The 26,009-nt window shown below is 56.9% G+C and overlaps 1 protein-coding gene across 1 annotated transcript; it reads left to right on the top strand.

Moving 5' to 3' along the window:
- The first annotated feature begins 541 nt into the window (after nt 1-541).
- Nucleotides 542-26,009, top strand: AMN (amnion associated transmembrane protein). Its single transcript, XM_061998558.1, has 12 exons — nt 542-607; nt 3,072-3,190; nt 3,299-3,343; nt 14,071-14,158; nt 16,193-16,425; nt 17,971-18,108; nt 18,203-18,311; nt 19,551-19,633; nt 20,468-20,654; nt 21,391-21,565; nt 25,557-25,659; nt 25,905-26,009. Exons 1-12 carry the CDS (start codon nt 565-567, stop codon nt 26,007-26,009), a joined length of 1,428 nt encoding a protein of 475 aa, XP_061854542.1. The 5' UTR covers nt 542-564.

Raw genomic sequence — 26,009 nt, 5'->3', positions numbered from 1 at the left:
TGAACCCCTGCATTCAGAAAACCTCTGCCCTCGCTCTGCTTGTACCAGTGACAGCAGAAGGGGTGTGTGATGGGTAACTATCATATCAGCTGGTGGCCAAAGTACAAGTGCTGGCTGGGAGCTGCTCTCTTCCAAGTGAGCTCATTGCAAATACATGGGGGTTGTTACTAGCAATTACAAGGTAGGTGGTGTTGTGTGGGGGAGGGTGGTGTGGGGTGCAAAGGGAGTGCATCTGCACTCACTCCCCTCAGGCAGGAGCCAGGTGAGTGGATGGAGAGGTCTGTAGACAGAGCCAGGGGTACCAGCACCCTTGCCTCCCTCCCCTGTGGCTCCCCCAGGCTTCCCATCGATGTCAAGGGAGCTTGGGAAAGGAGCTGGGAGCAATCTGGCGTCTGGGACGGAGCAAAGCTCTGGTTGGTGCTGGGATAAACCTGCCTCTTGAACTGGTTTGCTCCCTTCTCCCTGCAGCCTCCTCTGGGCTGAGCCCATCACGTGTCCCCAAGGAAGGTCCAAGGTCCAGCTGGGCAGGGGCTGTGTAAGCAAGGACTGGCAGCCTGCTGCAAAATGAAGCCCTTGCTCATCCTCCTTGGTGTTCTGCAGCTCCTTGGTGAGTATTGCCAGGGCACGACTGCCGTGGTGTGTGGGGCTGACCACTGGACAACTTCCCCATTCCAGGTGAGCTTTGGCAACCCTGTTCTGGAGCAGAGCTGCAGGCTTGTTCCTTTTGTAGCACAAACAGGAACAAGGCATCTCCAAGTGGACAGAGAGGAGGTGGAGGGGAGAGAGGCTGGCTCGGCGTGGCGTGCCCACTGCAGCTCCCCAGCGCGGGTGTTGCTGCGGCGCTGGGAGCCAGCGGCTCTGCACTGCGGGGCTGCGCTCTGCTGAATATGCATGTCGCTTTCATGTTCAAGGACTGTGCTTCCCTGGAGACAAGGCTGATTAAATAGCAAGCTGATATTTCCAGGGCTGGGGAAGGGTGCAGGAATGCATCAGCACAGCTGGATGGGGGAAAAGGCTTTGCACTAGGAGATTGACTTCTGTGACTCCAGAGCTCTGGAGGAGACGCCAGTGGCCTGGAGCAGATGCCAGTGCTGAGGGGTTGTCCCTCAGGGCATCTCTGCGGTGTGGGGAGGCCTGAGCTGGCTGGACACATGGCTTTGCAGCTCTGGAATGTGAGGTGTGTGTGCACTGGGGCCAGCTGAGCCTTTCTGATGGATTGGAGGGATGCAGCCTGTGCACAGCAGGGACACAGCAACTCGTAGTTACCATCTGGGGGCTTTTTCCCTTCTTAAGCTCTTTTTGACTCCAACTGAGCAAGATGTCTGTGCCCACAACGCTGCAAGCAGCTGCTTGAGTCCTGTTCTTATCACTGTTAGTCTCTTTTCTCCTTCAGTGGGTTTTGGAGCAGGTATCAGGCAGGGGGGTGTTTGTTCTGTGCCTTCAGGCAGCCAACAGTAGTGGCTGCAGCACAGTATGGGGCTGGGGGAGTCCCCCTGCCCCTGGCCTCTGCCCCCTAGACCCTGCTCCCACACCGGGGCTTTCAACCTGCTTAAAAACATGCTGTTTTTCACCCAAACATGCCTCCATAGAGCAAATGGTCTCAGCAGAGCCCTTGGCAGTCAGGCAGTGCTGATAAAGCCTCTGCAGAGCCTGTTTAGCACAACCAGCCACGTCCCTCCCCAGCATGTGGACAGGCAGGGCCCAGGCTTTCTGCACACACCTCCTTTCATTGGCTGGAGCCATTCAGATCCCCTCTCTCCCCTGGCCAGGCTGGGAGGCCAGCCCACTCTCCAGTGCCCAAGTCCCATTCTACTGCCTGGCCCCCTCCATGGCTGGTTTCCAATGTATTTGGTGGGTTTGTAGATTTTTTTCCCCCTAGAGAAAAGATTTATAGTAAGATCTTTGGGTTTTTTCTGTCTCATAACTCACTTGCCTGAAGCCATTTAATTCCTACCACTGGAGATTTATCTGAGCTGAATTTTGCATCTCCTAGCCAAGCCTGGGCAACATCAGGCCAGTTGCTGATGCAAAAGGGTCAGGGTGGAAGCTCACCTCTGCAACGGCCTGTCCTTGGCCAGCAGGTTCATCCTTGCAAGGATCTGCAGGCATGACTGCCACCATCCCAGCAATGCCCAGCTCTGTTTCCCAACCTGACAGTTTCTCAGGTGCCAGGTTGAATCCTCCCCCTCCAGCCCCAAACACAAGAAACCAGCCCATATTTTGTGCTCCACATCCCAAGGCAAATGCCCTTTCTCCTCGTGGCCCTGCTATCTCCACGTGCCATCTCCACGTGCCCACTCCCTACTTACTGAAGACACCGAAGACAAGGGATGTCTGCACATTTGATTAGTTCCAGGTGGCAACAGAACCCACTACAGTGATTGCCCAGGTACCAGGTGCACGTCACTCTTGCTCATGGCTTGTAGCACTTTCCTGCCTTCTCTCTGCCTGACAAAGATTTGGCCCTTACTCCTCTTCCTTGAGGAGAGGAGACCTCTTGAGATGAGGAGGCTGAGGGGTGACCTCATTCATGTTCACAAATCCATCAAGGGTGGGTGTGAGGAGGCTGGAGCCAGGCTGTGCTCAGTGATGGCCAATGACAGGACAAGGGGCAATGGGGACAAGCTGGAACAGAAGAGGTTCCATAGAAACACAAGGAAGAATTCTTCAGTGCTGAGGTGTGGGAGCACTGGCAGGGGCTGCCCAGATGGGCTGTGGAGGCTCCTTCTCTGGAGACATCCCAAACCCAGCTGGATGAGTCCCTGTGTGCCCTGCTCTAGGTGCTGCTGCTCTGGCAGGGGGGTTGCACTGGATGAGCTTTCCAGGTCCCTTCCAACCCTTGAGATCCTGTGATTCCTACCTGTGTGGCTAAAAACCATCACCCAGCCAAAACAAATCCCCTGTGCAGAGCAAGGCTGTGATTGCCCAACCGAGAACATCCAGGAGCTGCTTTTGGGTGGAAAACCTCCAAACTTGGCCCCAAAATGCCAAGCCATCCCATGGTACATCCCAGGGAGGGTTCCCAGTGCCTCCCACAGCCTGGGTTACACTGGTTTCCCTGCTCCCTGCAGCTGCTGCCGCCGCCGTCTACAAGCAGTGGATCCCCAACACCAATTTCGAAACCCCTTCCAACTGGGATAAAGGCAGAGTCCCCTGTGCCAGAGATGTGGTTCATTTTGACCAGAACAAGGTACTGGATGTTTTTCTTTGTTTCCTTCCATTTCCCTTGCCCCTGGGCCTCAGAAGAGCCCTTGAGCTGCCGGGGGAAAGCACAGTGGTGTCTTTGCTTGTCTTCCAGGTGCTCTCGGTGTTTGTCGGGTCTCCCCACGTGCTGTCAGACATGGTAAGGCAGCGTGGGGTGATGCTGGGGGGGTGGGGGGAGGCTGTTTTACTCCGTGGTCCAACCACACAGATGAGGATGCCTCATCTGGAGAGGGGAAAGATAGTCCCATCTGCTCAGGTATCTGCCCTGTGGAGCAAAGAAAGCGCACTTCTGGGATTACTTGTTTTGTCTGCATTGGGGGAGAGCAGCCCAAACCCCACTGTAACTTGGAAGAAGTTGATTTCTGTTCCCCAAAGGAAAGATAAAACCCCTCTCCTTAGGGCTTGAAACCTTGGCAGTAGCTTGGTGAGGGGCACCAACCCATGGCAGCGCTGATGTGGAGCCAGCTCTAGCCCCAGGTAGATGCTAAGTGAAGATGACATCAAAATATCTTGAAACGAACACAAACCATTCTGGGAAATCCCCACAGTGTTGCTTGACAAATTTTCTTTCAAGTGCCATTGTCTTTTGTATTTTTCTGTGCCATTGTTAGCCTGGCTGTGGCAGGATGGCCACAACACATTGAGTGAGACGGGATTGCGGTGGGGGGGTCTCATCTCAGGGGGGTGTTTGAATAATCTGGTGTCCCCCTAGAAGAGGATCACTGCCTGCCAGGCAGCTCTGAAACTGTGGGGTCAGTTTGGAGGGTCAGAGTTAACAGGGAGGGCTGAAAGGGAGAAGCAAGCTAGCTGCTCTCACGTGCTGACATGGGATGTGCCACTGGTGAGCCCCATCCCAGTGCTGCGACAACACAAAATGGGCTGGATCCCCCAAGGTCCTCCCCTGGACAGGCTGAGCTTGTGGCTGGGTTTTCCTCTCAATTTGAGGGTGTTTTGCTCTTTTGGCAGCCATTAAATCTGAACAAGCCCTTGATACTCGTGCAGTGTAATTTATTCAGGCTGCCACTAATAGTTTTGATGCTTTAATAATGCCCTGTGCCACATTGAATCCCTCTGCAAATATTTGGAGGAGTCACTTTATTTAGATGGCATTTTAAATATGACTTTTTGAAGGAAAGAATGTGCTGGGGAAATACTTACAAATATAATGTAATACATGGTGTGGAATTTACCCAGGGAAGAAAAGAGCGAAATATCACTCCAGTAGGTTTTGTATATGCATCTGGAAGTAAAAGAGTGTCTCTAATGAACTTTCATCAGAGGCCTGCAAAGTGCATAACTGCCCAGCAGTGTGACTTGTGGTGGTGGGAGCCTTTTGCTCTCGAGTCACAGGATCACACAATGTTCAGGGTTGGAAGGGACCTGGAAAGCTCATCCAGTGCAACCCCCCTGCCAGAGCAGCACCACCTAGAGCAGGGCACACAGGGACTCATCCAGCTGGGTTGGAATGTCTCCAGAGAAGGAGACTCCACAGCCCATCTGGGCAGCCCCTGCCAGGGCTCCCTCACCTCAACAGGGAACAAATTCTTCCTTGTGTCTCTATGGAACCTCTTCTGTTCCAGCTTGTCCCTGTTGCCCCTTGTCCTGTCATTGGCCATCACTGAGCACAGCCTGGCTCCATCCTCCTGACACCCACCCTTGATGTATCTGTAAACATTCATGAGGTCACCCCTCAGCCTTCTCTTCTCCAAGCTGCAGAGCCCCAGCTCCCTCAGCCTTTCATCACAAGGGAGATGCTCCACTCCATCATCTCTGTGTCCCTGTGCTGAACTCTCTCCAGCAGCTCCCTGTCCTTCTGGAACTGAGGGGCCCAGCTCTGGACACAATATCCCAGATGTGCACTCACAAGGGCAGAGTAGAGGGGGAAAACCTTTTTTGACCTGCTGCCCATAGCCCTTCTAACACACCCCAGGATGCCACTGGCCTTCTTGGCCAGAGGGCACATTGCTGGCCTGTGGTCATCCCGCTGCCCACCAAGTCATCCCAACCCAAGGATCTGCAGACCTCGTGGGAGCTCCTTTGGCCTCTCTACTGCCCTGGGCTTTCTCTGGGCCTCTGCTGCATGGGCTCCAGGGTTACAGTGGCTTTTATTGTCCCACTGCTGTGCAGAGGAGAGGAGGAGAACTTGGGGTGCCCATGAGGGAGTTAATCATGGTGACAACACTGTCTGTGAGAGCACGGCACCGTTCCCATCCGACCAGGAGCCACCGAGCTCATCCCTGGCTGTAGCCCAGCCCGAAAGCCAGCCTGCAGCTCCCACCTTCCCTCTGAGCATCACCTGCCCAGTGCTTCACCATGAGCTGTCCCAGCACGTTTCCCAGCCTGTGGGGGTAAGATGTCTGTTGAATTCCAGCTCAGTCAGTTCCCTCCTGAGCGCCGCTGTGCTCTGCTGTCGCCAGGCGATACGGGCACTGCCAAGACGAGACATGAACAAGGAATGGAGCTCAGCACCTGAGCTGCTCTGCCACTGGTGGGGATGCAATTGGGCAGCTGGGGGGTTAGGAAATGAGTGGGTTGTGAGGCTCTGTGCGGCGAGGCCGGGCTGTGCCTGTTGGGCTGCCGGCCGTGCTGCGCCTCAGCATTCAGCACTGAAAGCAGCAAGGATACGTTCAGCTTGGGAGTCACCATGGAGATGTGAGACAGCCTTTGGCCACAAAAGAAAAAGCCCAGAGAGCGTGGCTTGCTGTGGTAGTGCAGGAGGAAGTTCATGGCTGGGATGAGGTTGGGCTCTCATTGACTTTCATGAGTCATGGGCAACGCTCGCCGCTGGTGCCAGGGGAGATGCTCGGTGCTGCTGGCCAAGGGGCAGCTGGAGACCTCCCACCCTGACTCCCCAGCTGAGTGAGACCTGGTGTGCCAAGGGGTCCTGTGTGCCACTGCCAGCCCCTCCAGCTCCCCTCCTCCTCCATGCCATGGGAGCTGCTTTCCCCAGGAGGAGGCTGGAGCTGTTGGGGCGCGCAGCCCACCTCCGTGCTCGGAGGCAAAACCTGTTTATCACCCAGCCTGGAGGTTATTTGATCTGAAGTTTTGAGTGGATCCTTAATCCAAATCCAGCTTAAGTGCGAGTGACTTTGAAGCACAACCCTTGTGATTAGGCTGGATGTGCCGTGGTATTTAGCTGCCTAAAGATGCAGATGGGTATTTAGCTGGCTTTTAGAGGTGGCTGGGAGTAGGAGATGCTCAGTGGGATGCTCCAGGGCTAGGCAAGGCTTTGGCTTCACTTGCCTCTGAGATGGGGGACAAGGGCTCCTCCGAGGGGTTTGGACTTTCTGGCTGCAGCTGCACTTCCACAGGCAGCCAGGCCAGGGCACGGCTGCAGGGCCAGCCCGGCGTTTGCCCCCGTGAGAGCAGCCCTGCTGCAGTCGGTGCCTGACCCTGCCTGTGCTGCAGCAGGGGCCAGGGATGGATGATGCCACTCACTATTTTTGGGGTGGCTGGAGTCAGGTTTAGCCACGTGGGCAGAGCAGCATCGCTCAACCCCCCGTGATGCCAGGGTCAGGGCGCTGGCCAGGGTTATTCAGCAGCACCAAAGTCACCTCTCCGGCTCAGCCCTGCCACGGTGGCTGGAGCTGCCTGTGCCTCCTCCCTACCCCCAGCTGAGGGCCACAGAGGCTGGGTGAGGGTCAGGGGCTTGCAGGCTGCTGGGGTCTAACCAGAGACGCCTCACCCAGCCTTCTATTTTTAGCTGCCTAATTGCAGGAGCAGAATGTACTTGGGTTTGCTGCAGGATGCTCCCGCTCGCCTCCTGGCAGAGATTGATCTCGAAATGCCAATTGCTCTCCAGGGGCACCGGCTCTAATGAATTACCACAGTTTGCTCTCGTCCCAGGCACCGGCTCTGCCTCCCCCCTGCTTCCCAAACAGCAGGGAAACGAGACACCCAGGGAAGGGATTATTTTCCCTTCTCCTGAGGTGAAGGGAAAAGATTTCACGGGAGTGCATATGTGTGTGCCAGCACATAATTACAAGGCTGAATCCTGCAGGCTTTTGTCTGGCAGCGTTCCCGCTGATGGTTTGTCCTAGCAAAGGAGTGTGGTAAAACAGTCCCTGAGTTTATTTGCTCCTTGCAGGCTGGTTTCTGGCAGCAGGAGTTATTAAAGCCTGTGATGAGTGGAGCAGCTTGCTGGCATCCCGGGCTGGTGTGGATGCTGGAGCAGGTTTGGCTGGGTGGCTGCTCTGTCAGCTCTCCTGTCCACAGCTCAAGCTGCTTCCCCAGCCCTCTCTGACCTTGTCCATGGAGGGAAGTTCAGGAAAATGAGCTGAGTGAACCTCAAGTAGATTTGGCAAAGGGCTTTAAGCCTGGATGTGTCTTCTGCATCTGTAACTCCAGGGTCTTGTGCTGGTTTACCTTAATGTGCTCCCCGAGGGGCAATCAACATCCCCACGTCTCCCCAGAACACCTGACTGCTGCACCTTGCTGAGACCTGTTTGGCTTCATATCTGGAGGTGAGACTGCTGGAGATTGCAGACAAACTAATGGCCTTTTTTGAGCCTGTGGCCTTTTTAATCCCCTCATATCTTTAATTGGGATCTGCAGGGTGGTTGGCAAAGGGTGTGCAGCCCTGCACCCGTGCAGGGTGGCCAGGTCCTGTGGCTCCTCTGTGGGGATGGGCAGGAATGGGATGTTTTGGGAACCTGATGTGCCAGGCTGCCTCTGCCAGGGTGCGTGGTGGCAAAACCAGCTTGGGCAGGCAATGCAAGGAGCTTGATTCCCTCGGGATGCTAAAGCCCTGCTCTTCATGAGAGAATGTACATGGGGCAGGGAGCTCTTTGGGTAGCAGAGCCCTGGTCCAGCAGCAAGTGTCCTCCTCAGCTCACCCAGGGGCCTCAGGATGGCTGCAGCTCATCCTGCCTTGCATCCTCAGGGTGACTGCAGCTCCTCCTGCCTTGCATCCTCAGGGTGGCTGCAGCTCCTCCTGCCTTGCATCCTCAGGGTGACTGCAGCTCCTCCTGCCTTGCATCCTCAGGGTGGCTGCAGCTCCTCCTGCCTTGCATCCTCAGGGTGACTGCAGCTCCTCCTGCCTTGCATCCTCAGGGTGGCTGGAGCTCCTCCTGCCTTGCATCCTCAGGGTGGCTGCAGCTTCTCCTGCCTTGCATCCTCAGGGTGGCTGCAGCTCCTCCTGCCTTGCATCCTCAGGGTGTCTGCAGCTCCTCCTGCCTTGCATCCTCAGGGTGGCTGCAGCTCATCCTGCCTTGCATCCTCAGGGTAGCTGCAGCTTCTCCTGCCTTGCATCCTCAGGGTGGCTGCAGCTCCTCCTGCCTTGCATCCTCAGGGTAGCTGGAGCTCATCCTGCCTTGCATCCTCAGGGTGGCTGCAGCTCCTCCTGCCTTGCATCCTCAGGGTGACTGCAGCTCCTCCTGCCTTGCATCCTCAGGGTGGCTGCAGCTTCTCCTGCCTTGCATCCTCAGGGTGACTGCAGCTCATCCTGCCTTGCATCCTCAGGGTGGCTGGAGCTCCTCCTGCTTTGCATCCTCAGGGTGGCTGCAGCTCCTCCTGCTTTGCATCCTCAGGGTGGCTGCAGCTCATCCTGCCTTGCATCCTCAGGGTGGCTGCAGCTCCTCCTGCTTTGCATCCTCAGGATGGCTGCAGCTCCTCCTGCCTTGCATCCTCAGGGTGGCTGCAGCTTCTCCTGCTTTGCATCCTCAGGGTGGCTGCAGCTTCTCCTGCCTTGCATCCTCAGGGTGACTGCAGCTCATCCTGCCTTGCATCCTCAGGGTGGCTGCAGCTTCTCCTGCTTTGCATCCTCAGGGTGACTGCAGCTCCTCCTGCCTTGCATCCTCAGGGTGACTGCAGCTCCTCCTGCCTTGTATCCCCCTCGCAGAGGCTCTGGAGTAGCCAGTATAGGACTGGGGGCCATGGCAGAGGCCAGCTGGGTCTGGTGGTGTCCTGGGGGTATGTGGTAGTGTGGGAGCTGGAGTCAGGGACAGTGGCCCAAGGAGGCAGGTGGGAGCTTTTCCTGGGCAGGAAAGTGAGTAAAAGGAACCCCTACTGATGAATCCATGAAACCCTGTGGTGAATGAGGCCCTGGCAACACTCCAGAGCTGTCAAAGGGATTCACCTGCAGCCACATCTGGCCTTGTGCCTTTCCAGGACCCTCAGCCAGCAGATGGGTCTCCCCCCAGCATCTGCACCCGGCCCCCATGGGCACTGAGACCCCCCCTGCTATTCCCACTGCAGGCAGCACTGCCCACTGCCCCAGCAAGGCAGGACTGCGAGGGGGGAAGGCAGAAATCATTCTCCTAGCATGTTAGTGCCTGTGGTGGGTTGCAGCACTTCATCTTGGAGAAATAACCCCCTTGCATCCCGCCCCAGTGATGTTTTTCAGTGAGGTGCCACCAGCACACGAAGCTGCCCCTGCACTGGGCGTCAGGTGAGATGGACCAGGAGCCATACACAGCCCTGATGGCTACCAAGCTAAAAATACCTCAGGGGAAGGTGGTGAGAGGATGGGGCCAGTCTTTTTTCTGTAGCACCCTGTGACAGGACAAGAGGTAACAGGCATAAGCTGGAACAATAGAAGTATTGAACATCTTTGGTGCTGAGGTGAGGGAGCCCTGGCACAGGCTGCCCAGGGAGAGTGTGGAGGCTCCTTCTCAGCAGGTTCCCAAACCCACCTGGACACGTTCCTGTGTGACCTGATCTAGGTGGGAGGTGCTTTGGCAGCGGGTTTGGACAGGATGAGCTCTGGAGGTCCCTTCCAACCCCTGCCAGGGGGGATGGGCTGGAGGCCAGTCCAAAGCCACTCACTTCCAAAGCCACCTCTCAGGCCTTTCTTATGTTTCTCTTTAGTGTTTCTGAGGTCGGTTTCATTTTCACTCATGCACTGGGGCAGTGGGATTTCTTTTCAGTGGTGCAATGCTGGGGCTGCAAATGTGGTGGCTCTGGCTCAAAAGCCACGTGGGACCTTTCCTCTTGTTGGGTTTTGTTTGTGCTGACTTTGATGAGAACAGAGATGACCATGTTGCAGTTGCCATTGCACTTGATAATGATGACCAGGGAGAGAAGTCATTTCCCAGTATCAGGGATGGGAAATGACTAACAGGTCTCTAAGCTCACTGTATTAATGGCCCTGGAGTAGAGGTTGGCAAGAGCAAGGGTAAACAGAAGAAACTGACAGCTTTTTGGCTCCTGTCCTTTGGTACGTGTCAGTTCAAAATGTACTTGGAAAGTGGCCCAGCCTATATGCAGCTTCTATACTAAACTCCCAAATGCAGAAAGCCACTGCCCAAGCAGAGCCTGCATTTGTCCTCTGCAGTGAGCTGAGATGCTTAACTTAGGTTTGGAAGAAACAGAGAGAGCAAATGATTTACAAACCAAGATCCCCTGGACAATGGAGCCCCTTTCTCAGAGGCTGCCCAGTGGGCTGGCAGATGGATGGGCAGCACGTTCTGTTCCATGGGCAAGGAGCTACAGCTGCAGGGGCCAGCCTCAGAAACTCCTGCTGTGAAGCACAAGCAAAGGGCTCTTCTTGCACTTGAGGTCTGTGGAGCTGAGGTGACGCCATCCTCTGGCTTGCATTGTGTTGTGTGGCATTTTACTCCCAGGGTTAGTGCTAAAGGTGTTTGGGCAGCGAGGGGGTCAGTGGCTGGGACACTGTGTGTGCTCTGGCCCTCACAGCTTCCTCTGGGCTTTGGAAGTCCTGCCAGCCTGGGCTGTTGGCCCTGGTAGTGGAGGGATGTTCTGCAGAGAGCCCAGTGTCTCCAGAGCCCTGCAGATGTGCTGCAGGCATGGGGCAGCTTTAGTGTGAGATGCTTTGTGCCTCCTGTCCCCATGGGCAGGATGGGTGCTGTGTGCTGCTGCCTCTGCTCGTGCTCCAAACCACATTCTGAACCTGCTCCCCTTACCTGGGCCCTCCAGGCACAAGGGGATGCAACCTGGGACTGGAATCTGTGTGTCTATGTGTGCACACACGTGTATCTCTAACCAAGCAAGCCCCCCTCATCTGCCTTGGCACACTGGACCCTGCCATGCTGTGTGAATCCTTCTCCTGGCTTTGTGCATGATACACACACACACAGTGCTCTTGTGTGGCTCCCTGGAGCAGTGTGAGTGATGCACACACACAATGCTCTTGTGTGGCTCCCTGGAGCAGTGTGAGTGATGCACACACATACACACAGTGCTTGTGTGTGGCTCCCTGGAGCAGTGTGAGTGATGCACACACATACACAGAGTGCTCTTGTGTAGCTCCCTGGAGCAGTGTGAGTGATGCTCACACACACACACACACAGTACTTGTGTGTGGCTCCCTGGAGCAGTGTGAGTGATGCACACACACACACAGTGTTCTTGTGTGGCTCCCTGGAGCAGTGTGAGTGATGCACACACACAGTGCTCTTGTGTAGCTCCCTGGAGCAGTGTGAGTGATGCACACACACACACACAGTGCTCTTGTGTAGCTCCCTGGAGCAGTGTGAGTGATGCACACACACACACAGTGCTCTTGTGTGGCTCCCTGGAGCAGTGTGAGTGATGCACACACACACACACACAGTGCTCTTGTGTGGCTCCCTGGAGCAGTGTGAGTGATGCTCACACACACACAGTACTTGTGTGTGGCTCCCTGGAGCAGTGTGAGTGATGCACACACACAGTGCTCTTGTGTGTGGCTCCCTGGAGCAGTGTGAGTGATGCTCACACACACACAGTACTTGTGTGTAGCTCCCTGGAGCAGTGTGAGTGATGCACACACACACACAGTGCTCTTGTGTGGCTCCCTGGAGCAGTGTGAGTGATGCACACACACACACACACAGTGCTCTTGTGTTGCTCCCTGGAGCAGTGTGAGTGATGCTCACACACACACAGTACTTGTGTGTGGCTCCCTGGAGCAGTGTGAGTGATGCAGCCTACAAATGGAAGCACATATTTGTCTGTTGTCTCTGTGGCTTCCCCACCCCTCACCTTAGTTAATCAGTGAAAATCTGAAGGAACAGCCTTCAGGAAAGGTCACTGATCCTGTGTGGCCACCACAGGCCCTTTGAGACACTGTGACCCACAGCCATAGTCAAAGTGTTTGGTAACTGCAGGGGAAAGGGCTGCCAGACAGACAGGGTTGGGAGAAGGGACAGTGGTTTTGATTCAGCCACAACACTCACAAACACCAACTTCTGTAGCCTGGGAAAGCAAGCAGAGGCCAGCCTGCCACAGCCCTGCACTGTCACCCATGCTGTCACCACCAGCTGCTCTCTGGGTTTCATTCCTCCACACAAAGTGCCCTGCACAGCAGGCTGCAAGCAGAAGGCTGAGGTGAGAGGCTCCAGCCTGGAATGCCCCAGTGGGTTTGGGAAAGAGACCTTTTTCCTGCTGGCACCTGCCCTGGGTATGGACTTTAGCTGCCTGCTCCAAGGTATCCTACCACCCATTCCTGTGTGGGCTCACAGGAAAACGAGACAAGGTGCTTCTGAAGTGAAGCACCTTGTGAAAGAAGCTGGTAGCACAGACCTTGCCCAGCTCAATGTGAGCCAAGTCCTGGGCCTCAAAACACCACCAGACATGGCTTTTATATCTGCAGCTAAAGGGCACGCTGCCATTCATGTCCTGGCAGACCTTTTAGCTGCTTTCAGTGCTTCATTGCTGGAAAAATGGGCTTTATTCAAGAGTAATAGAAATTCAGAGCACAATGGCATGGTTTCCAGTTAGGCATGATTTGTGGTGTGCTCTCACAGAGCAGTGTCTGCAGGCAAAGGCTTCTTCCTGGAGACTCCATACCTTGGGGCATTCACTGCCCAGACCTCAGCTATTCACCTCCTCATCCCTCTTGTCTGGCCTGGTGTATGGCACAGCTGGGTGTGAGGCAGGTGGAGCACAGGAGCACTGCAGGGCTCTTCTTGGTGACAGCCACCTTCTGCTCTCCACCTTGGCTGAAACAAGAGGGAGACCTGGACTCTGGTCTTCAGAGCCCCTCAGCACTAAGGTACTAAACATTTAAACAGCTGCCTGCAGCTTGGGGCTGAGGAGCTTTTTGCTACTTGCATCCCCTTGGCAAAGGTGGTCCCTGTGTGGAACAGAGCATCCTCAGGCAAGGCTGCCTCAAGGACAGAGAGCTAGTGCAGGTGCCTGCAGCAGTCATGTGTAAGTCCTCCTGTCTCTTACCTATGTGCACATTTAACTGAGTAGATGAAACACAAAAACTCCCACTGCAACACAAGGAGAAACTTGTTTGGTGTTGAGGTGAGGGAGCCCTGGCCCAGGCTGCCCAGGGAGGGTGTGGAGGCTCCTGCTCTGGAGGGCTTCAAAACCCACCTGGACACGTTCCTGTGTGACCTGGTCTAGGTGGGAGCTGCTTTGGCAGAGGGGGTTGGATGGGATGAGCTCTAAAGTTCCCTTCCAACCCCCACCATTCTATGCTTCTATGCTGAGCACCAAGCTACTAGCTGACACCTCACCAAGCATTACTGGGACCCTGAGTTATGTTTTGGGAGCAAGCACAGCCCCCAGAGCTGAGAACTCATTAAGAGATGGGCTGTCTGGGCACTTGAGGAGCAAGGTTGGGTTTCTCAGGGCATGCAGATGTCTAAAGCCATCCCTGGGTTGCTGGGAGTGTGTGCAGGAGGAGGGAGGAGCTCTTGAAAGAGCTCCTTTAGCTTTACAGTTGTTCTTGCTTCTTGGTTTTCTGTGTTACTGGAAGACAATGTCAAACTGCTTCTCCCCTTGCAGCATCCCTGTCTGCAACAACAGGAGCTGATACTTTGCCATTAAGGCGTGAGGGTAACTCCTAACGACTATCAAGTGCCTCGGAGACAGCAAGTGTAATAGGCAGCCTAATAATTAGCACTGTTATTTGATTACAATCCTGGGTGGCTGGCAGCAGGGCTGCACAGTAACACTCTGAATCTCTTTGTCTAGTACCTGCCCCTGAATGGAGAACTGGTGCTGGCATCTGGCGCGGGATTCGCAGCCTTCGATGGCAGCTGGGACCCAGGCTGTGACTCAGGTACCTTGTGCTCACACCAGTCACCCCAGCAGTGGTTAATCATGCCAATTCAACCCAAACTCTTCTACAAAGGTCTTTGCTGTGCCACCTCCGAGCAAAGTGAATCACTCCTCTTGTAACAGCTTCCCCTTCTTTGACGTCTTCCCTCCCAGCAGATCTCTTCTTACCTGCTGGATCACCTGTCTTCCAAAAAAGCAATTACAGCAGGGAAGTCTTTGAAGCTGTAGCAGAAATACTGTTTGTATTTTACCCTGCCTGTTAAGCATGCAGCCACATCAAAGCCCCTGTTTTCTTTGCCATGGTATTTCTAAAGCAAGCTGGCTGGGGCTGTCAGCCGGCTGAGCTGAACCGCAGCACACCGGCCCTTGGCCCCTCTGGTGTGAGCATGTCCCTCCCCTCTCAGCCTCCAGCCCAGCTGTGCCCTGGCTGAGCCACTAAGCCTGACACAGGCTGGTTTCATCACTGCATGTTGTTGTACTCGGAGCTGTTTGCTAGGGAGGTGTGTTCAGGGTGTTTAAGAGCTACACATGGCTTTCAGCAGCAAGTAACTTTTTAGTCTGGCTGCAAGAAAGGAAAGGTCCAAGCAGAGTAGCTGTGCCTGTGCTCTGGCTGGGGAAACAAAGAGAAAAGAGAGAAGAGAAAGCACCAAGGGATCTGCCCAAAGGAAAGATCATAGCATCAGGCTTCATCCCCATTGTTTTTGTGCTTTGGGGCTGTCTGTCAGGGATGCTCTGGCAGCTGCGCTTTGCACTGGGCTTTTCCTGCTCCCTGCCTGCTGCTGCCCCGAAATCAGCAGCTGTTTCTGGGGCAGCTTTCACAAATGGATGCTTTTAAAAGCATGGCTTTAAACCAAATGCAAACATATCAGAGGGTAATCACCTGTGTGTGGCTGTTCAGCAGCTGGGGGAGGGTGAGAAGGAAGCAGGACACTGCATGGTGATACTGTGACCAGCAGGGAAATGGTTAAACAAACAGAATCATTTTGGTTAGCTTTAAGGGCATCAAATCCAACCACTAACATAACACTGCCAAGCCCACCACTAACCCATGTCCCTCAGCACCTCACCTCTGTGTCTGTTGAATATCTCCAGGGATGGTGAATCCTCCACCTCCCTGGGCAGCCCTTTCCAGTGCTTAACAACCCTCCCAGAGAAAAAGATCTTCCTAATGTCCAGTCTCAACCTTCCCTGGTGCAACGTGGAGCTCTGTCTGGAGAGAGGCCAGCACGGGGCTGCCAAGGTGATCAGGGCACTGGAGCATCTTCCTCCTGAGGAAAGGCTGTGGGACCTGGGGCTGTGTAGTCTGGAGAAGAGGAGACTGAGGGGGGAGCTCATTAATAGTTACAAATGTCTGAAGGGTGGGTGTCAGGAGCAGCACTTTTCTCTGTTGTATCCAGTGACAGGACAAGGGGTGATGGGATGAAGCTGGAACACAAAAAGTTCCATTTCAACATAAGGAAAAACTCTTTCAGTGTTGGAGTGAGGGCGCCCTGGCCCAGGCTGCCCAGGGAGGGTGTGGAGGCTCCTTCCTTGGAGGGCTTCAAAACCCAGCTGGACACGTTCCTGTGTGACCTGATGTAGGTGGGAGCAGCTTTGGCAGAGGGTTGGATGCAATGAGCTCTAAAGGTCCCTTCCAACCCCACCATTGTGTGATGATTCTATGAACACAAGCCTGTTTCCTCTTGTCCTGTCATTCATTACTGGAGAAAAGAGATTGACCCCAGCCTTGCTACAGCATCCTTCCAGGTAGCTGCAGAGAGTGCTCATCCCTCAGCCTCCTCTTCTCTAGGCTGAACCCTCCCCTCAAGTGCTCCTTATCAGACTTGTGCTGCAGACCCTTCACCAGCTTCATTGCTCATCTCTGGACCCCCTCCAGCACCTCAGTGTCTCTCCTGCAGCGAGGGGCCCAGAACAGAGCACAGCATCCAAGGTGCAGCCTCAGCAGCACAGGGAGCACAACACTCCCCTGCCCTGGTGACATCCCTGGGTGCTGCAGGACGTGGGCCGTGCTCAGCCTGTGCCATCGCTGTCTCAGGGGCGCCGCTGAGCTTCGGGCGGGTGGAGCAGCCAGCGTGGTTTGACCCCGCGCTGTGGCAGCCCGTGTCCCCAGCTGAGCTCCAGCCCAGCGGCCGCCTCTTCTCCGTGGATGAGGAGCGTGTCCCCTGCCGCCACGACAGCGTCATCTTCCAGCCCCAAACCTCCTTCTGGGTCAGCACCGACTCATCGCGCCCGCTCATCCCTGTGCGCAGCGTCTCGGTCATGGGCCAGGTAAGGCAGGGAGATGGGGCAGCCAGAGGGGTCAGGAGAGGATGGAGGAGCAGGGTGTGCAGGGAAACAGGGCTTTCCCACAGCTTCACAGGCTGCTGCTGCTCTGGACTTCTTCCCTCTACCAGTTTGTTGCCACCTCCCTCCCTGCTGTGCAGGAGCACGGGGCCTGCTCACATCAAAAAGAAAAGCCAGAGCCTGTGGGTCAAACCACCAGCAAACAGCATCTTCATCACCCAGAAACTGCCCCCTCCCAGGCCGTGCTTGGGGACCCTCTGGAGATGGCTCCCTTCTGCCCCCAAACCTTAAACGTGGCCTGTGGCCCAGCAATTGTCTCCTGGCTTTACTTCAGCACTGCTCTCTAATTGATTGGAGGGATAATTATAGAAGTGCTGGCAGCCTGCTGTGCTTCAGCCTGGGAATCAGGCACACGGCGAGCCCTGGCCCTGACCGGTCAGAGGAGTGAAAGATCACAGGCTCTGCAGCAGCAGACACGGGCTCCTTGCAGGAGTGGGAGAGTGTGCAGCAGCAGACACGGGCTCCTTGCAGGAGTGGGAGAGTGTGCAGCAGCAGACACGGGCTCCTTGCAGGAGTGGGAGAGTGTGCAGCAGCAGACACGGGCTCCTTGCAGGAGTGGGAGACACAGGCAGACATTTCATACGTTATTTATTACTTTGGCTGCTGCACTGCCTGAGATCTGCCGTTTCAGGGCCAAGCGTTAGGCAGCTGCTTTCTGAGCAGTAAACTCAGTCGTTGCAGGTGAATCTGGACAAGATTGCACCCTGATGGAGCTCACCTCGGGCACACGTGCCCCCAGGGATGCAGAGGGGGATGGTCTCTGGTGCCTGGAGTGGTGCCAGTCTCACTGATGCCTTGGGGACTGCCCCACAGCACATCATCCCTCCAAATCCAGCCCTCAGAGACTGCAGCTGGCGGTGCCCCAGGGCAGGGCTGCTGAGATGGAAGGAGAAGGTGGTTTTTACTTCTGTGGTTATGGCATATTTCCTAAAGCCTGGCCATGTGAGCTGCTTTGTCCCTGTGTAGCCAGCCCACCTCTTTCTCTGCATAGACCATTTTCACCCCAGGCTTGAGAAATCCTCCTGTTCTGCTAGGGCGTGGAGAAACCTCCTGTGGAAAGCCAGCAGGTGAAGGAATTACTGCTTGGCAGGATGAGGCTGGTCAGTCCAGCTCAGCCTTTGCTAATGCTGAGCCCACTAAAACACTCCCAGGCTTGGAGGGAATCGCCTCAGCTTCAGCCACTCCTCCCACTCATTCAAAGCTGAGAACTGGAATGCTCTGGGCCTGCCTAAAGAAGGAAAGCAAGGAGAAAAAGCAGAAGCCCAGCCATCCCCTGGTTTATTAGTGTTCTCTTTTCATGCTTCAGATTTGGGAAGGCTTTAGCAGGTGGCCCCGTGCTGAAGCGTGGCTGGGTGTACCGGCAGGCTGCCGCACCCACCGCCGGGGGTGGCACGGCTGGGTGCCAGCACGGGCACCCCCCAGGGACACCCCCACACACACCCACCCACTGTGCTGCTCTTCCCCACACAGGAGCTGAGCAGCCCCGAGGCCTGGGCCGAGTACCTGCGGGGTCCCTCGGCCGCGCTGCAGTTCCACGGCAACGCCACGCTGCAGGTGACGGGCAGCGGCTGCCCCGACAAGTCCGGCTGTGCCTGCGGGAACGGCCTGGTGAGGCAGGGAGGGAGGGAGGGAGGCCTCTCGTTGCACTCAGAGGGGGCTGCCGCTGCAGTTGAGGGACTGCTGCTGCCCTTGTCTCCTTCAGGACAGCCACCGCATCTGCGCAGCCCTGCTCGGGGCGCCGGGGAGCCAGTGCCCAGCGCCAGCGTGCCGGAGCCCTTTGCGGCCCCTTGGCCACTGCTGTGGGATCTGTGGTGAGTGCACAGCCCTCTTCTTCCTCCCCACAGCACCAGCCCCCTTCCCCTGGCTTCCCCTTTGCTGTGCCACTGCTCCCACGAGTCCCATCCCACGTGCCACCCTCCCAGGGGCATCTCTCTGAAGCATCAGCCTGGCTTTCAGGAGCCTGCTCTGAGTTGCAGCCCTTTGTCCCTGCCTCTGGTTTATCCTGTCAGGATGTCACAGCTCGTCAAGCTAATAGGGCTCTGCTGAGTTTATGCAGCAGAAAACATTCAGGAGGAGTGCACCTCTCCCACTGTAATGTCACATTTCCAACAGCACCTTGGTTTCATTTCACTTCAAACAAAACCATGCAGACTGACAGCGTTCCCTCTGCCACGGGCACCTCACCTTTCATCTCCCAGCGAGGGTGCTGAGGGGAATGTGTCCTGCACCTAGATAGCTGGGATGTCATATCTGGTGTATCATACCACAGTCATTAAAATGGCACTACATGTATCTCCAACGTGCTCCTCTTAAAGCCTTGGGGAGAATGTTGTGTTTCAGCAGATGCTCACTTGCATTTTCTTGCCAAGGGAAGTATCTGGCTCAATGGCAGCAGCACAGCAGTGCAGGGGGGTGCAGGTATCCTCACCTCTCTGCCCTCCCTCCAAACCCAGGGTAGCATTGCTGAACCCTTGCAGCCTCCAAACCAGGTACGTGCAGAGCTCCCTGCAAGGATATGCAGGAGAAAGCCTTCCAGGGAAAGCTTCTCACCAGAGTGTGGTGGAAGCCAAAAGCCTTTCATCAAACCCAGCCGATAAAAAGACCTGTGAGGAAGCCAGACCAGTTGTGCAGAGGTAATAGAGTGTCCTCGGTGCCTTTTGTGGCAGTCAGAGCTGTGCTGCTGCGGCAGCTCTCTGCCTGGGCTCGGTGACAATGACATGTCACTCGAGAGGAGGCTGAGAGGAGACATGATCACTCTCTACAGCTACCTGACAGGACGTGGTAGTGAGGTGGGGGTTGATCTCTCCAGTGATAGGACAAGGGGAAAAGGGCTCATGTTGTGCCAGGGGAGGTTTAGACTGGACGTTAGGAAGAACTGTTTTACCAAGAGGGTTGTCAGACGCTGTCCCAGGCTGCCCAGGGAGGTGCTGGAGTCCCCATCCCTGCAGATATCTCAAAGACACACAGATGAGGTGCTGAGGGCTATGATTTAGTGGTGGGCTTGGCAGTCTTTTCCAACTGAAACGATTCCTGTCTGTTTGGGGCTGCAGGAGCCATCGTTAAACTGGATTTCACTCCTGATTTTGACCTGCAGAAGTACCGGGACAGGCTGGTCCAAGCCCTGCTGAGCCAGGTACAGCAGTCATCAGGAGGGGCTAATGAAACCACGAGCCACTGGCCACGTCTGCCAGGGACTCCATGCTGCTGGGGCTGTCTGGGGGAGCATGAGGTCCCAGCAGTGCAGAGGCTTCAGCCTCACTCCCCACTGCCCTGCAGGGCTCATCCTTTACGTTTGGCCTCGTGGATGTGCCACTCCCTCACACCACAGCCGTGCCGTCCCTCTCAGTGCAGGGTGGGAAGGATGCAGCGGGCTGTGCTGGAAACCTTGGTCTAGAACACCCAGGAGGTCAGGTCTAGATGAGATGGGAGGCCAGCCCCTGCAGCAGGGAATGCCACAGCCTATGGGAGATGACTCCCAGCACTGGGCTGCACTTTCCCTCCCCAGCAGGCAAGCACTGGGTGGGTACCCGGCGCTGGGCAGCACTCAGATGCACGCTCTACAAAGCATCCCTCCACGCTGCTGCTTGTCACACACAGCATGCCATCCCTCCTCCTGGCTGGAGCTGCAGGGGGAGGAGATGTGTATGCTCCAAGGTACAGCGTGAGGATCAGTGTCTGAGCGTTGCTGCATTGATCCTGAGCTGAGAGCCTGCTGCCTGCCCTCCTCACAGCTGCAGCGTTTCGTGGGTGTGCTCCACCCTGTTGGCTCCTCAGCTTGGAAGGATGGGGAAAGAGGAACCTCTCACCTGGGGAACACAAGGGCACTGCAGTAATGGGGATGGCAGCTCTGTGGTGGGGCTCATGTGAAGATTTACAGGTGGCCCTTGCTGCTGTATCCATCTGGAGGGGGGGGACTGATTTCTGCCCACTCCCATGGGCTTTACCTCTCTCCTTGTGTTTTGCCAAGCCCAAGTACTCTGGAGTGCAGATGGCCATCTCCAAGGTGCTCCAGGAGCAGACCTTGCTGGGAGTCGTGCCCCGAGGCTCTGCTCCTCTCATCCAGGTGGTGCTGATGGACGATGGGGCAGGAGCACAGGCCGGCAGGGCTGCAGAGCAGCTGGCAAAAGACATCATGGAGGACATTGCACAGGCAGGTAACGCTGCTGCCCTCCTCCTGTCCCCACTGCTGCACAGAGCTCCTTCCCCTACAGCAGCCTGCATGTCCACTGGGGTTTGCATGGGTTTTTGGGGTTGGACTGGGTGGTGTCTAAAGGTCCCTTCCAACCCCTCCCATTCTGTGGTTCCATGGATGGAGACTCCACAACACACCCAGGCAGCTCCTCCACGTGCTTGGCCACTTCAGCAGTTAACCAGTTGTTTCTTAGGCTGACTTCACAGTGTTTCAGTTTGTGCCCATTGCCTCTTGCCCCACCTCTGAGAACAGCCTGGCTCAGCACTCCATTTCTGCCTTGCCAGGGCAGAACAGAGGGGAAAGGCCACCTGCACTGACCTGCTGGCAGCCCTCCTCCTCATGCAGCCCAGGACACTGTTGTCCCTCCATGCCATGCCTGGCCACGGCCAGCTTGGTGCCCTCCAGGATGCCAGGTCCCTCTCTGCAGAGCTGCTTTGCCACCACAGCGCTGCAGCTGCCAACAAGCATATAGGTCACAGCCAGGGGAGCTGCTGGTGGCTGTGTGGGGAGCTGCTGGTGGCTGTGTGGGGAGCAGACCCACATAGGCTTGTCCCCTCCAGCCCACCCAGCCGTGTATCCCACCCCCAGCCCCGCTGCAGGCAAACCCTGCCAGGCCACCTCAGCCCTGTGCCCGAGTCAGTGTGGGGATGTGTTGCTGTGTCCAGTCCTCAGCCCTGTTTCTTTCTTCTCTTCCCCAGGTGAAGCACTTGGCATTTCAAGCGGCAGCATGGAGGCAGCCACTGGCAGCACTTCCAGTGGGCAGGTGGGAAGCCACACAGCGAGCAGGGTGGCAGCAGGGACGGTCTGTGGGATCCTGCTCGGTCTCCTGTTCCTTGGAGGGGTCCTGTTTTGCTACAGAAAGAGAAACCTAAGGTAGGAATGGGGCTTCTGCCACGCTTCCACTGCCCAGGGGCAGCTCCCAGCCCAGGCTGTCCTTCCAGCTGGCCTGGGGCCACAGGGCCATGCAGTGCTGCCCAAGCTCCCACGGGGCTGGGCATGGCCAGGCACTCTGCTGTATTACTGCTTCATAGAACCACAGGATGGTTTGGGTTGGAAGGGACCTTTGAAGAGTGCCATAGGGAAGGACACCCTCCACTAGCCCAGGTTGCTCACAGCCCCATCCAACCTGGCCTGCAGCACTTGCAGGGATGGGGCAGCCGCAGCCTCTCTGGGCAGCCTGTGCCAGTGCCTCACCACCTTCTTCCTTGTATTTAATCTGTCTGCCCCTCTTTCAGTGTAAAACCACTGCCCTCACTGTTCTTCACAGTTTAGTGGAGGTGAGGTGGACAAAAGGCACTTCTGCACTCTGGGGCTGGTGCTTGGCAGGGAGGAGTTTCTGCTTGGCACAGTGTGCTCTGGTGGGAGAGGGACTGCTGTGGCTCAGCTGGAGCTCTGCACAGCCTGGTTGTTCTACCATGGGACATCTCCTGTTCCTTCTAACTCATAGTCCTGCTGGGGGATGGAGGGCTGCAACTGCCAGCTGTTAGAGAGAGGTGCATAAAAACCATTCAGAGCACTTGGCCCACTGCAGTGACCAGGGGTGCTTGCCCTGCAGTGACCAGGGATGCTTGCCCTGCAGTGACCAGGGGTGTTTGCCCTGCAGTGACCAGGGATGCTTGCCCTGCAGTGGCCAGGGGTGTTTGCCCTGCAGTGACCAGGGGTGTTTGCCCTGCAGTGGCCAGGGGTGTTTGCCCTGCAGTGACCAGGGATGCTTGCCCTGCAGTGACCAGGGGTGTTTGCCCTGCAGTGACCAGGGATGCTTGCCCTGCAGTGGCCAGGGGTGTTTGCCCTGCAGTGACCAGGGATGCTTGCCCTGCAGTGGCCAGGGGTGTTTGCCCTGCAGTGGCCAGGGGTGTTTGCCCTGCAGTGACCAGGGATGCTTGCCCTGCAGTGGCCAGGGGTGTTTGCCCTGCAGTGGCCAGGGGTGTTTGCCCTGCAGTGGCCAGGGGTGTTTGCCCTGCAGTGGCCAGGGATGCTTGCCCTGCAGTGGCCAGGGGTGTTGGCCCTGCAGTGGCCAGGGATGCTTGCTCTGCAGTGGCCAGGGATGCTTGCCCTGCAGTGGCCAGGGGTGTTTGCTCTGCAGTGGCCAGGGGTGTTTGCCCTGCAGTGACCAGGGATGCTTGCCCTGCAGTGGCCAGGGGTGCTTGCCCTGCAGTGGCCAGGGGTGCTTGCCCTGCAGTGGCCAGGGATGCTTGCCCTGCAGTGGCCAGGGGTGCTTGCTCTGCAGTGGCCAGGGATGCTTGCCCTGCAGTGGCCAGGGTGCTTGCCCTGCAGTGGCCAGAGTGCTTGCCCTGCAGTGACCAGGGATGCTTGCCCTGCAGTGACCAGGGATGCTTGCCCTGCAGTGGCCAGGGTGCTTGCCCTGCAGTGGCCAGAGTGCTTGCCCTGCAGTGACCAGGGATGCTTGCCCTGCAGTGGCCAGGGTGTTTGCCCTGCAGTGGCCAGGGGTGCTTGTCCTGCAGTGGCCAGGGGTGCTTGCCCTGCAGTGACCAGGGTGCTTGCCCTGCAGTGACCAGGGTGTTTGCCCTGCAGTGGCCAGGGGTGCTTGTCCTGCAGTGACCAGGGTGCTTGCCCTGCAGTGGCCAGGGGTGCTTGTCCTGCAGTGGCCAGGGGTGCTTGCCCTGCAGTGGCCAGAGTGCTTGCCCTGCAGTGGCCAGGGGTGCTTGCCCTGCAGTGGCCAGAGTGCTTGCCCTGCAGTGGCCAGGGGTGCTTGTCCTGCAGTGGCCAGGGGTGCTTGTCCTGCAGTGACCAGGGATGCTTGCCCTGCAGTGGCCAGGGTGTTTGCCCTGCAGTGGCCAGGGGTGCTTGTCCTGCAGTGGCCAGGGTGCTTGCCCTGCAGTGACCAGGGTGTTTGCCCTGCAGTGGCCAGGGGTGCTTGTCCTGCAGTGACCAGGGTGCTTGCCCTGCAGTGGCCAGGGGTGCTTGTCCTGCAGTGGCCAGGGTGCTTGCCCTGCAGTGGCCAGGGTGCTTGTCCTGCAGTGGCCAGGGGTGTTTGCCCTGCAGTGGCCAGGGGTGCTTGTCCTGCAGTGGCCAGGGTGCTTGCCCTGCAGTGGCCAGGGTGCTTGTCCTGCAGTGGCCAGGGGTGTTTGCCCTGCAGTGGCCAGGGTGCTTGCCCTGCAGTGGCCAGGGGTGTTTGCCCTGCAGTGGCCAGGGATGCTTGCCCTGCAGTGGCCAGGGTGCTTGTCCTGCAGTGGCCAGGGGTGTTTGCCCTGCAGTGGCCAGGGGTGCTTGCCCTGCAGTGACCAGGGTGCTTGCCCTGCAGTGGCCAGGGGTGCTTGTCCTGCAGTGGCCAGGGATGTTTGCCCTGCAGTGGCCAGGGTGCTTGCCCTGCAGTGGCCAGGGATGTTTGCCCTGCAGTGGCCAGGGGTGCTTGTCCTGCAGTGGCCAGGGGTGTTTGCCCTGCAGTGGCCAGGGGTGCTTGTCCTGCAGTGGCCAGGGGTGCTTGCCCTGCAGTGGCCAGAGTGCTTGCCCTGCAGTGACCAGGGATGCTTGCCCTGCAGTGGCCAGGGATGCTTGCCCTGCAGTGGCCAGGGGTGTTTGCCCTGCAGTGGCCAGGGTGCTTGCCCTGCAGTGGCCAGAGTGCTTGCCCTGCAGTGGCCAGGGTGTTTGCCCTGCAGTGGCCAGAGTGCTTGCCCTGCAGTGGCCAGGGATGCTTGCCCTGCAGTGGCCAGGGATGCTTGCCCTGCAGTGGCCAGGGTGCTTGCCCTGCAGTGGCCAGAGTGCTTGCCCTGCAGTGGCCAGGGGTGTTTGCCCTGCAGTGGCCAGAGTGCTTGCCCTGCAGTGGCCAGGGATGCTTGCCCTGCCACCCAGCACATGCTGACATGACATTTCCCAGCAATAAACCCACACCTTCATTTAGTTTCTAAATAAATCTCCCAGCCTGGTAATTGCTCCTTGATGATTTGTCTTCCACTGACACTTCTTTGGCCTCTGGACAGGCCTCTGTCAGCAGTGGGAGGGAGGTTTGTGTAGCTGCAGGAGGCAGAGCTGAACCCTGCTGCTCCTGCTGCACATCCCTGGCTGGCTGCAGGGCAGGGCTCTTTGGGCAGTGCTGAGGGGCATTGTGCAGCCACCCCACACCAGCAGGGATGCTGCAAATTAGGCAGGAGGCTCTGGGAACCTGCAAACAGTCTGTCTCCCAGCAGCAGAACCATCCTGACCACCAGCAAACCAGCTCATTCAGCTTGTTTCCACCAAAAAAGGGCCTGGCACAGCCTCCCTGTAGCTAGCACAGCTCTGGCTCTGCTCTGGCAGGATGGTTTTGCACTGGATTATCTTTCTAGGTCCCTTCCAACCCTTGATTCTGTGATTCTGTGACTGTGATTCTGTGACTGCACACACAGAGCCTGTGGTCCCATTGTGTAGGTGTCGGGGGGCTCCCAGGACCTGTGGGCACTGAACCCACCTGAGCCTAGTGCCTCGTGCAGGGGATGCTGCTCTGTGACTGGGACCCTTAGGACAAGATTAATGATGAGCATAATGCAAGTGGTGATGGTGATTAAGGTGATAAAATGATAACATGATAAAAGCAATGATAGAAGTAATTAGTGCTTGTTGAGATTGCAGTGGGAACAGGTGTGAGCTCTGTGGCAATTCATTTTAGGCTACAAGGAGAGAGAGAGATGGCTCCCAAGTGAAGCCTGTGCTGGGGCTGTCTGCCTCTGACACACTGTTCCCTCCAAGATGCAGCTCCAAGCCCTCCAGATGGAATGCTTCTGCTGGTTAGGACAGCTTTTCCCCAGGATAGCTACAAGCATCTTGCTTCAAAGGACAGCCTGAAGCTGCTGGGAAAGCCCACCCTGCCCTTGAAGACACGGTGCTTTGGCTGGGGGAGTGGGTGATTGATGCTCAGGTCTCTCCCCAGGTTGTCCCTGCTGTACCTGCCCCAGCCCTGGCACAGAATGAAGGAGCCAGTGTTCCCAGAGCCAGATGGGGAAAAAGGCTTCGACAACCCCGTGTTCCACGTGGTGAGTGGCTGCTGTGGGGGCACACAGGACACTGGGGGCCCAGGGCAGGAGGTGGCAGAGCCCCAAGCCAGCCCCCTCTGAGTGCCATGGGCTGCAATGTGCCATGTGCCTGGCAGGGCTCCTGCACTCCCCAGGGTTTGTGGGATGATCCTCTCACCCCAGGGACTCAGTGCTGGGTGGGTTTTGCCAAGGGGGCGTTTTATTCCCTTCCTCATCAGTTGCTTTTCCCTCCCTCCCTGCTGCAGGAGCTGCCAAGCACCAGAGAGGAGATACAGCAGGAGATGGCTCCCAAAGACCACCAAGTCTTCTACCTGAACCCTCTGTATGATGCCAGTGAGACAGAGACCTGA

The sequence above is a fragment of the Colius striatus genome, chromosome 6, assembly GCF_028858725.1.
Source record: "Colius striatus isolate bColStr4 chromosome 6, bColStr4.1.hap1, whole genome shotgun sequence".
Taxonomy (NCBI): Eukaryota; Metazoa; Chordata; class Aves; order Coliiformes; family Coliidae; genus Colius; species Colius striatus.
This window is presented reverse-complemented; position numbering and strand designations above follow the sequence as displayed.

Excerpts from the sequence above, each read along its gene's own strand:
- AMN (XM_061998558.1), top strand. The coding sequence starts at position 565 with ATGAAGCCCTTGCTCATCCTCCTTGGTGTTCTGCAGCTCCTTG. Across the intron at positions 3,191-3,298 it reads TTCATTTTGACCAGAACAAG|GTGCTCTCGGTGTTTGTCGG; the intron begins GTACTGGATGTT and ends CTTGTCTTCCAG. Across the intron at positions 25,660-25,904 it reads ACAACCCCGTGTTCCACGTG|GAGCTGCCAAGCACCAGAGA; the intron begins GTGAGTGGCTGC and ends TCCCTGCTGCAG.